At 39.7% G+C, this 12072-nt stretch overlaps 2 protein-coding genes across 2 annotated transcripts; both read left to right on the plus strand.

The window, feature by feature from the left end:
* Positions 1–839: 839 nt before the first annotated feature.
* On the plus strand, positions 840–6586 carry foxg1c (forkhead box G1c). The gene has a single exon (XM_011608248.2). It carries the CDS (start codon positions 2935–2937, stop codon positions 4081–4083), a length of 1149 nt encoding a protein of 382 aa, XP_011606550.2. The 5' UTR covers positions 840–2934; the 3' UTR covers positions 4084–6586.
* A 259-nt stretch (positions 6587–6845) lies between these two features.
* snrpd2 (small nuclear ribonucleoprotein D2 polypeptide) lies at positions 6846–8689 on the plus strand. Its single transcript, XM_011608249.2, has 3 exons — positions 6846–6986; positions 7744–7923; positions 8351–8689. Coding segments are annotated over exons 1-3 (357 nt in total). The 5' UTR covers positions 6846–6984; the 3' UTR covers positions 8526–8689.
* Positions 8690–12072: the final 3383 nt, after the last annotated feature.

Consider the following 12072-nt stretch of genomic DNA (forward strand, 5'->3'; position numbering starts at 1 on the left):
AAGCATGCACACACATACACACACACAAGTGGTTGCATACAGTTACAAACAAACAGTACTTTGGAGTCTAGGAAGAAAAGCTGAAAAAAAATACCCATCAAAATGTCATAAATGTTCCAGGAAAAGATGTTATTTTTTAGTCATTCAAGGTGTTGCTTTGCTCTTTGTTCTACAACCTATTTTATTTTGTTGTTCAGTCAGTCAGTGTAGGCCTATACTTGAAAGCATGTTCAGCCGGCTACCTCTATCCTAAATGTTTACCTCCATGTTCAGTGTGTTCAATGTATACTGCACTAAAAATGAATGTGTTCAAATGAATTTTGCACTAAAAATGAACGTTTTCAAATGAATGTTGCACTAAAGTAAGCTGCACTAAAGTTACAATGTTGAAATACATTGATGATTGTTGTTGTTTTTTGTCTTAACCTCAATATTCATAACGGTGCTCCAAATATTCATATTGCTAGCCGATAGTATAAGGCTTTTAAAAGTGATAATAACTAGCCTTTGATATAAGGATTTTATACACTCGCGCTCACACACACGCACGTGCGCACACACTCGCATGCTTACACACACACACAAACACACACACAAACACAAACACACACACAAACACACTGCACAGGTCAAATAGACCTATATTCAGTCTGTCCATTGGTTGATACAACACAGTATCCCACCGGTCACAATTGTGACCGATCATAAAACACACTTTTTCACACACTTTTCCATGAAAATTTCTAAAAATTATGATTGATTGTTTCAAAGGGATACTAATGACACATGATTTGGATATTTTTGTGTCTGGGAAAAATTTGGGATTAAATGGGTTAAAAAATGTTTTACAACCAATCTTTGATCGTCTCTCATGAAAAAGCCGCTGTACATGCAAACAACATGAGTCATAAAATGAAATTAGATATGAAAACAGGAAAAATCCACGGAGATTATGTGTGTAGAGGCAACAATGCATGCTTTCTGCACCACTCCAAGCCTCCCTAACAAGTGCTTGCTTGTCCAGCTCAGGGATTATAGAGGTCCATATCAGATGAACTGAGGGGAGGTTAAAGTGGCTGTATATACGTATGCAGTTTCTGTTCCTTAAATCAACCACCATTTATTGTCTATAAAAGTAAGAATGAAAGTGAGAGCCTGTAAGCACATGTCAATATTGTAATATTATTCTAATGTTTCAACTGAGCCGTCTGCTTCTAGTTCACTTTCCTACAACAACGTAGGTTAGAAAAATAAAACTTTATTTGGTTTCCCTTCACTTTTATGATGGTTTCATGTCCCCATAAGTGTAAAATTAATGCAGTTTCTTGTCTGCTGCATAATCACTGAACTGAACAGACTAAACATATTTAGCGATTGAATATTTATTGTTTAAATGCAAAAAGGGGGAAGAATAGAAATCTAATGTGGCAAGAGTTATCTTGGCTTTAACTAATCTAAAACCAAAAATAATAATTATGAATACAGGAAATGTTCATAGCAAGTATCTTAAAATTCTAATGTGCATTGTTGAAATTTAAAAGCCATTTGTAGACAGATCATCATGGTAACAGAATTTGTTTCTTTTTAAGCTATTTTAGTATCAATAGTAAGACTTTTACAAATAGTTAATATGTGTAACTGAATTCATTGTTGCCTCTACACACAATCTCCGTGGATTTTTCCTGTTTTCATATCTAATTTTATTTGATGACTCATGTTGTTTGCACGTCTCCCTATATGTTATAATAATTAAACAAAATATCCCAGTAAAAGTGTAAATAGTAACACGTTTGTGTTTAAATTGTCATGAGGTGTGTTAACAGCTTCATGTAGATGCTCGATGGCTCTTTTTCTCATTTCCCTTTTTTTTTAAATACATTTTGTCCATAGGAGGACGAGTTTATTTATTTATTTATTAGTACTTTATTGAGGATCAATAAAGTATTCTTGAATCTTGAGTTGAAGTGACGAGCTAAATTGTTAAGACGTGGTCCGATCAGTAATCCGATCAGTAATCAGATGATTGAAGGCTCTAATGTGTGTTTGTGAATTTAGACGCTTGCTGATGAAGACGGGAGACGCTAAATGTTCGGCTTAATGAAAACTTTCAGGGTTTTTAACTCGGCTGTTCTTGAAAAAGCAGGGCCAAACAGAGGCTAAGACGCGCGCTGTAGTTGACGGAAGTGATGTCACCGAAGCCAACGAGTTCAATGTTTAATGATCAGTCAGGCTGATCAGTCAGGCTGATCAATCAGGCTGATCAGTCAGGCTGATCAATCAGGCTGATCAGTCAGGCTGATCAATCAGGTGTACAGTATTTAAGTGCAGCGGGAGAGGAGGCGTTCTATTTAAATTCTGATGCTTCCGTGGTCGTTCTTTTAAACGTGTCGATGTTAATCAAACGTTGCATGTTTATCTTATTGCTAACGCAATGGAGAAGTCTGATCAAAACTAAATGATCAAAATTTGTCAATGAACAACATAAAGTAATAATGGGATTTGGATTGTCCTTTTCCTCTTTTACAATGGTTTATAAACTAGTGTTCTGAATTGTGTTTTTAATTTGTCAACAAATATTAAAAGTAAAGCGGTTGTAATATTTAGTTATGACCCTATACATGTTTATCTATGTTAACTCAGTGGTATAAGAAGAAACGCGCTTCGTTGTTTCTTTTAGATATACTGTATTCAATTTTCTAAATGTTCACCTCTTAAATAAACTGACAAGGTTAAAGTTGTGCACGACTCCGATGCTTGAGGCAGTTACTTGAGCCCTCAGACCCTGTGAACATGCGCACACGCAGCGGCGTGCCTGTTGGTCCTGGGCGCTTTTCCCTCCTCATCACTTTGAATCAGCGCATCTTGGTGCTTTCACTGACGCGTTGTGCTCCCATCGCCGGGCTCCTTTGAGGATTTTAACTTTTCTTTAACAAAATGCAGCATCTGGGTCATTCGGAGCGGCTTTTCCACAAGTCTCCCTTCAGCATCAACAGCCTGCTGTTGAGGCGAGAGGGAATGCTGCAGGAGGAGAGCCACTGTCCTTCCTCTTCTCAGAACCTGCGCTCCGCTCATCCGGAGAAAGTCAGCCAGGAGGGGAATCCACAGCACCGCGCTAAAGTAGAAACGCGGCTGGATTTAAGTGTCAGTAAACGAGAATGCAAGAATTCGGGAGCAGCCGATGAGGGTGTTAAAGTCGAAAAACCTCCTTTTAGTTATAACGCGCTCATCATGATGGCGATCCGCCAGAGTCCGGAACGACGGCTTACACTCAATGGCATCTATGAATTTATCATGAACAACTTTCCATACTACCGACAGAACAGGCAAGGATGGCAAAACTCCATCAGGCACAACCTGAGCCTTAATAAGTGTTTCGTAAAAGTACCGCGTCACTACGACGACCCGGGCAAAGGGAACTACTGGATGCTGGACCCCTGCAGCGAGGATGTCTTCATTGGCGGCACATCGGGGAAACTCCGACGCAGGGCTGCTGCTGCCTCCAGAGCGAAGCTTGCGCTAAAAAGGGGAGCAGGTCGTCTGATGCCCTCCAGCGCGTCGACTGGGGTCGCTTTGGCTTCTGGTGGTCCTTTTTACTGGCCGATGCCGCCGTTTCTGCCTCTCCAAACACCAGTGCGCACACACATTGCCGGAGGAACTTATGTGGGCACGCACCACCGCTTGCCCAGCTACACCAGCTCGCTTGTTTCCCAGCGTTCTTGCTTGAGTACCGCGGGTCCAGCGGACGCAAACCGCATCGTGCAGGCGCGTCAGGAAATGTCTTACATTGGAGTTAGTTGCGCACAGTCCCGTCGGCACCAGATTAGCGCTGCGTTCTCTGTTCCTCCATGTTCCATGCCGCTTTCGGAGCCGTGCTCCTTCAACGTGATCTCCGGGCAGGCCAGCTACTTTTACTCCCACCAAATACCTTCTACTGCAGCCTTTAGCCCGAGCCCAGAAGAGGTCAGCAATTCCAGGTCCTGTCTGGGACAGTTCCTCTCACAGAAGCCGTACGCAGACGCCCGAGGATGCTTTAACGATTTTCCAAGTTACTGCCAAGTTAGTTCGAGTCCTCCTTTGACTTAGAATAAAGAAAATTAGTTGTCGGCACAATAAAGCTGAATCATTTAGAGCAATAAATCATTTGTGGGTGCATATTAAATTCTTGGAATATACCAGAAATTTAAAAAAATGTAAAAAAAAAAAAGAAAAGAAAAAAAAGACAAAAAAAACATTCAACGATCCATTTGACAACAAATCATTGTTGCTCTTTTTCGTATTACGTATAGGTGTGTAGGTGTTTATTTACACGCACATTTACAAGAAAACAAACGCAATATGTGGCATTTAATTGAAGACTATTCACAGAAGTTACAGTCGTACAAAAAACTGCATAATTCTTGTTCTTCCTCCCCAATAGACCATTTTATATGATTTATAACAAACTTTTGAAAACTATGAAAATATAGAATTAATGCAAAAAAGAAATGTGTGTGAACTTTTTACCAGTCTGAAAAGCAAGTTTAAAATATCTCTGATACAAATGACAGGCAATTTAAAACTTTATAGAATTATTTCTTTCTAAATTATTTCTTCCTTTTGTGTAAAATAAAATGTCAAACCACTATTATGCACAATACAGCAAAAATACCAGTTTCTGGTGGTAATTTCTAACAATTGCTTTGTGTGTTCAGTTCCAACATGTTGCTGTTGATGGTCCTCACCTGCCTTTATTATTAGATACTTTGTCCTACGCAGTGAAGAGTTTTTATGAAAGCTGAAACATTCCATGCTGATTGTTTATCATCATGCTCTATTTTTGATTTAAAGATCAAGAGTTCAAGTGTGCACCTGCAGCTGTGTTGGGGAGAGATCGTGTTGAAACAGGGCAGTGATGTAATTCCAGCAGGCATTTCCAGCCTGATCTCATTGAGTTGTCTTGACTTTAGCTGACACCCTCACCTTTTCAACTTTCTCTCACCTTCCCAGATAGGAAATTAGAAAGGAAAATACATGTAGGATGATACCGATTAGAGCAAATCTGGACAAGTTTCAGACAAAGACGCTTTATACTACTGACCAAAGACCACTACTTTGCTGAGCCGTTACAGTTTGGATCAGGTCGCTTCACTGTTGGCAAAACTGCAGTCTGGATAAACAACATGTATTTCTGTGCATGGTTGGATTTCAGTATTATAATAGCACAGAGATCACATGTGATTCAAAGGTGCACAGGTATTGAGAAACGGGCCAAAGGTTTGTTGCTGTCACTGTAAAAACTCTTTGCTTTTACTTTTTTAAACAGGGTTCCAGATCCCTTTGGTGGCCCAGAAAACTGATCCCTTTTTGATTTAGTCTCAGTTTAACTGGGGTTATTGCTGTTCTGTGATGATGAGGCGATGAAGATGGATTCACAGCCCATTGGAGTCTTTAATCCTGCTGCATTCACAAGCTTTTCCACTAAAATACAGTAACAGCACATGTTGTCTGGTAGCACATAGATGAGAGACATGTCATAGATAATACTTCTACATAAAATATGTTTGTTTTTATTGTTAAACCCTGATTTATATTTTATTTTTCTCAACTGAAAGGTGTAGCTCTTGATACCTCACCATGAGCACAGGAGCAAATGTCTCTGTCTAGATATATTTTAAATAAACATATGAAGGATGGATACATGTCTCCATTTGAATAATATGACAGTGTCTGCCTGAAAGTTCTGTATCTGAAAAGTGTTTGGTATATTTTCTTTTCAAAATAATGACTTAAAGATTTCTGGCAGCCTGATTTCAACCCTTTAAGATGTATAGGCTATGTCTCATCAAATGTAGGTCTTAATCCTGACTGAGCTCATTTTACAGGCCTGTCATTCCCCAGTCTAAGTCTTCTGGCAGAGCTTCATAAAGATAAAGCACTCATCTGAAAATCAATCCCTCACACTCGCTTCTCCCAGCAGCACACAGGTTTCCATTATCTGGAGCAAGTGGCTTCGGCAGGTAGATCTGCCACCCTTAGAAATAAGGTGGGTGGGTAGGGGGGCCCCAGGCGTCTCCCTGTCTCTTGCCAGAAAGTCAATCTGTCAGTGTTTCAATGCTCCTGTGGAGATTATCTGACCAACATCTCTTTTTCTTTCCCGTCTCACACCCTTTCCCCTTAGTTCGTATATGTTTAACAGAACAAAGATGGCGCTGTTTGGTTGGGCGATGTCACCTGACTGCTTGAACATCTCCAAATCTGACAGAACTGAAAGAACTCAAATAATCTACTATACCACCACTGCTGGTAGCACCTGAAGCACCTACAGATTTGAGAGAGATTAATGAGACTATGTGATGTCCTCTACACAGTCAGTAATCTACATGAATAAATTAAATAATATATTGAAAGTTTTTGGTATATAAAACTGAGTATGCTTCCCATAGAAGTTTGTTTGGGGCTTTTGTTGTTGTTTTTAAAGGCAAATTATGAGGGCAGAAAGGACAGATCCCCCCCCCAGTACCCAAAATCATTTTTCAGGGACCTAAATCCTAGCTATATGATGACCATTCAGATGCATGAATGTTGTAGATGATGTACAATGGTTTCAAGAAAATAAAGCACTGACCATAAACAGGCGTTATCTTTTAAAGTCACACAGTTCACACGTGCAATCAAAGAAGCTTTTAGGTTTTAGCATTGTCATTAAAAAACCGGTATATCACTCGTAAAATGTAAATTTAAAACAACAAATATTTAAATTGTACTACACATACTTATGGAATCTTGAAAACTATTCTATCTCCACCATAATCGTGTTGTACGTATTTACCAACTTTTATTCAAGCTTTTACTTGTAAAGCAAAGATTTTAGTGACCAGGAAGTTATTTCTCGACCCGGGAGGAAGTGTGATAGTTCACCCGGAAGTAGTTTGGTCCACGCGAGAAGCCCTTCGTAAAGAAGACACGACACGAATCTGTTAAATATAACTGAATCTTTATACAGCCATGTAAGTATCTACGGCAGTCAGTCATGCTTGCTGTTTTTAGTTAACGACATATAAATACAGTTATAACTTAGCTTTTGGATGTTTGTGTTTCAGGATTGTAAAAAGTCAACAATGCTAGTAATTGAACGAAGGCGGGTTAACGCAGACAAACCTTTTGTTCGACTTATCTACAGTAGATACCTGAACGCTGATTTTTAAAAATATTTATATTGTTGATGGTAGTAAGAAACACATTTTAAAACTTGTTTTGTGTTAAATCGAGGAGTTTTGGTTCAGATGTCACTCTATTACACTGGTGCAGTTAAGCTAGCTAGCTAAATGCTAACAGCGAAGCGTTAAATGGTGCTAGATGATTTACCATGCTTTTAAAAACCAATATTGTTTTACTTTGCAGTGAAAGTAAAATATCATTAATTGTTTATTGAAACTATCTGCAACAACAATATATCACGTTTTAAATTAACGGGTCTCCTCTTTGTCCTCATTAGGCGGTAGTTTAAATTGCATTAAAATTAAATTAATAAAAAACACATGCATAGGAAGGACAATCCTAATTTGAAAATTTTGTCCCCATTGCCTGGGTCATTCTTACTACCACACTAGAAATATGTGCAGATTATATTCTTTGAAATCCCATCTCAGTTTATTCCTTACTGTCTTTGACAGAGAAAACTACCTTGCTTACTGTCTTCCCAACATATATGTATATATATGATTGCTAAATTCGTTTGTTGTTTGTTAATGTTTTATTTTCCAGGAGTCTCTTAACAAAGCCCAAGTCAGAGATGAGCCCAGAGGAGCTCCAGAAACGAGAGGAAGAGGAGTTCAACACTGGTCCTCTGTCTGTGCTCACACAGTCGGTCAAAAACAACACGCAGGTCTTGATTAACTGCCGCAACAACAAAAAGCTCCTCGGAAGAGTCAAAGCTTTTGACAGGTATACCAAGGCTGTGTTTGACTGGAGCTTTATACAATACCTTTATAGCCTTTTTATCCATAAAATAAGATCTGTGCTTTTCCACTTTCCAATAAAAACGGCAATAATAAATCCTGATTTCACAAAAGATGTGGTATTTCACCTTGTTCGTGAGAATAGATACAATAACTTAATAGAAATCATTGACTTCTTGTTTTACTTACAGTTGTAGATGTGAGATATTTCTGCAAAGAAACATTTGCAGAGGATCATAGTATAATATCTGATTTACAGTGAGATGGAATGATACTGATGTCACTGCAGTACCAGAAATCTAAATGGTTAAACCACAAATATATGAAGTCTTTGGCCAAATATAATTTATAGTCTAATGAATTGTGATTTTTAGGCAATTCTGTATTTTATCTAAAAAAATTTTGATTTTCAGGCACTGTAACATGGTCTTGGAGAATGTGAAGGAGATGTGGACAGAGGTTCCAAAGAGCGGGAAGGGGAAGAAGAAGTCTAAGCCTGTAAACAAGGATCGCTATATTTCTAAAATGTTCCTGCGAGGTGACTCTGTCATCATCGTGCTGAGAAATCCTCTGATCACAGGAAAATGAACTCTTTAGAAGCTGTGCTTGGGGAGTCTTGGAGCCTATTTTTTTTATGTCTATGTTCTTTTCAGCTGATTTAAAGTGAGTGATAGTTTGACTCTCAATCACTGGAACGCAGAAACCTTTCAGAATTTTTCATTTTAGTAATAAATTTGATGACCAAATTAAAATTTTGTGGGTTTTTTTTCTCTTAAAATTGAATGTAAGTTCTACTGTCTCTCCTCCAACAATCATCATTCCCCCATAAACTAAAGATTTAGAAGTTTGCGGTAGCACCAAAGTGGTCTAATCTGTGTTCTGCTTAGCTCCCGCTCATCTATGTCTCAGTGAAGTATCGGGATTATTGTGAAAAGACACTTTTGTTCCTCTCTATAACTCCTGCTCGTGCTGCTGTCGCCCTTTTCACCCTCCACTGGCAGCATCTTGGGTGTCGGGCTTGATTTCAGTGAGCAGCACTTGATCTGTGACAAACTGCCATTTAAAGGCCTGGTGCATTATTGATGAGACCAGATGTGCTGACTGTCACTTCACACCCTCTCTCCTCCTCCTCAGCCCTTCTTCTCTGTTGCTGGCCCCTCCTGACCACTTTGTTAATTCTTCTAAGAGCTTTAACAGCTTGTCTCACTTTCCTCCCCTGACAGTTGGCAACCCGCTTCTCCTTGTGATTCAGATTTAATGATTTTAATTAACAGCATTGACAACAACATTTGCCTGATGACTCCTGCGTCCACCAAGATTTTGGCATAATTGAACCTGCTGTTATTCTGTGCTAAAAACCCTTTTCGCTTGAAGTGTTGGAGTGAGTCTTTCAGTGTATTCTGTCATTTACACGTTTCCATCAGTCATGTTCAGCACCTGATCGTCCTTTCAGTGTGTGAGCAGACGGGTGGAAGAATGTGTCAAAATTGATTTGCAGCCCTAATGTAAGGCCCCTTGGTTTCTGCAAACTCAAACTTTGGTTCCTGCTCCTCTGATCAAACAGAAAAACATGTTGTTGAAACCCAGAGCTGAAGACACCAGCTGCTGTTCAGGAATCAGAGGTTCCCAGGTGGGTCAACATCTGGATCTTTGCACAGTTCAATTCTGAAGTTACAGGTTTCACCTGCTGGATGTTATAATACTAGTGTGTGATTCATAGATCTAAATATATCTGTTACATCACACTTGAGTGTGTTCCTGAAATCTTAAAGGTGTAGGGTTTATTTTAAATCTATATAAACATTGACATTACATGAGCTAAGGTGAAGTTGAGTACCAGAATTCAGCTCATAAGGACTGAGTTTATAAAGGTGGCTGAATTTTAAATATGCATTTAAAATCTGTATCACACCTAAATGTGCCCTTTAACACTGCTGTCTGGGTTAATGAATGAGATCTATTTGTAATTAAATTAAACAAAAATAGTGATTGGTGATCCCTGTAACTCCTGTAGCTGTTTGGTCTGACGCCTGGGATCCGGACAACTTTGGGGACCTTATTTGTTGGGTATCATCATGCACATTTCTCATGTTACTTTATTTCAAAGAAACTTGAAGAGGGTTCTGTCCCTCCAGGTTTTGGGGAGGAGGAGAGGGGTGTGCAAGCAGGAAGGCAGATGTTTTATTCAGGAGGTAAGTGATAAGTGGGGGAAGTGTGATTATGATAGTGATCAGCCCTGCGTCGATACACAGGCCTGCCAGCAACGTGACACCTTGCAGCACATTGATTGGGTCCAGTAACAGGAGCAGGAGTTTGTTTCCAAGCAGAGCCATGCCAGGGTGTTAGAGGCCCTCCACCCAGGCTGGGGAGAGAAGAGGAGGAGGAAGCAGCACATTGTCACTTCTCTCTACCTGAGGGCAACATTCCCAGCAGGGACACCAAGAGGATCAGGTTGACAGAGCTGTATACAGTACAGCACTGATGCTGTGACCCGAACAACTTCATTGTTTCCATTAAAATCCCAAGCACTGTCTACCAAAAGGCTCCAATAATAACATTTGTTATTTCCCAACTCACTTGACCATGTGTGGTGCAACAAGCTGTGCAACAGCCTGACAACACCACAGCACAATTCTCTAGTTTATCAGGTTGCCTATTTTTAATGCATTCTTAATCATAACCTATGTAGTCTTTGAGCTAAGAGAAGGTCACTCTAGGGACCAAAACATTTACTCTATAAGCGTGTGCTAAGTGCTTCTTTTTGCAGACTTTTGATAACAGCTGTCAGTACCGCAGGAGTTCAGCCAGAAAACACTTGCTGCCTTTTTGGTGTCACTCCTGACACACAGCTATATACTATGTTCATGTGACTGTGTGTATTTTACAGCTGCTGTCTATAGCTCTTGGATCTTGTACACCACATCTCAAACCTGTCTCTCTTTTTAGCAATTTACTAGTTTTTGAGGAACTTTTCTTCCGTTCAGAATCGTGGTCGTGCTGCCATCTATGGGCCTATGGGTGTAAATACAGAGAGTAGTAACGGATTTATTATACCGTTTTTGAGTCAGTCAGTACTCACATCATCATCTGACCAAATAAAATATTAAATATAATATAGAAATTTAATATAATATTTTATTTTTATTGTATTCTAAGTTTAGATTTACAAATTAAGATAATGTTTTGTTTTGGTTGTCTTATGTTGAAAAGCTGGGTTCCAAGGCTGGCGTCTTACACATCCCCACTGTTACCCTAACCCCCACCCCTGAGCCCTTACCAATCAGTAGCATCTTGTCTCTTTGAGGCTCGGTTACACTTTTCTAGCCTGATCCAGTCAGATCCCTCTTCTTTCAGAAATGACCACTTTAACTTTCTGGGGTTCTGTAAAATTACTATTCTGGCATCTGGAACTGTTTATTCCCAAACTCTCTGACTGCTGCCGGCATGAAATCCCACTTGGATTTCCAGTAGGTTCTTTGTGTAAATATCTTTCTTCAGATGATTTTCAGCCAGTTTTGCTGCAGTGAGATTGGAACCATCAGCACTAGGGCTCTCCAGTGAAAGTGCTGTCTGTGTAGGTAACAACCTGTGTACAAGCACCGAGGAACAGGCATACTAAAGGATTCATGCTGGGTGGCCAAACACATCAACTTCTGCTTTCTATCTATCCGAATGACGTTAAAGCTGCGGTAATAGGAGGAGCATCCTGCTAAACCTAAAATTATATTTAGCTATTTGTAATTCTTTATGGGCTACTTTCTGGGAACTGGAGCAGATTCCTGGATGAAGCCAAAAGGGGGGCACCTAAGTTTATAGGACCAGATCTACTGTATCCTGCAAAACTGTGTACCGGTAACTCAAACAGGGAATCCTGTGGCCCACTTAAAGAGTCTGAGCTTAAGTGGCTAAAATAGAAACACACTGAGAAATGTTGTCAGACAAACAGCTGCTCAGAAAAGTAAGTGTGTGGATGTTTATACATGCCATGCAGACGTAATGCATTCCATTCTCATCCTCTCTTTTACTTCTGTCCCCATTAGGAGGAGCATGTAACTGTGTGTATGTGTGTGTGTGTGTGTGTGTGTGTGTGTGTGTGTGTGTGTGTGTGTGTGTGTGTGTGTGTGTGTGTGTGTGC

Source organism: Takifugu rubripes, chromosome 11 (assembly GCF_901000725.2).
Source record: "Takifugu rubripes chromosome 11, fTakRub1.2, whole genome shotgun sequence".
Classification (NCBI taxonomy): Eukaryota; Metazoa; Chordata; class Actinopteri; order Tetraodontiformes; family Tetraodontidae; genus Takifugu; species Takifugu rubripes.

What these genes read in the sequence shown, in the direction of transcription:
- foxg1c (XM_011608248.2), top strand. Translation starts at nt 2,935, where the DNA reads ATGCAGCATCTGGGTCATTCGGAGCGGCTTTTCCACAAGTCTCCCTTC.
- snrpd2 (XM_011608249.2), top strand. An exon ending in AGAGTCAAAGCTTTTGACAG is followed by an intron (nt 7,924 to 8,350) that starts GTATACCAAGGC and finishes TTTGATTTTCAG; the next exon opens with GCACTGTAACATGGTCTTGG.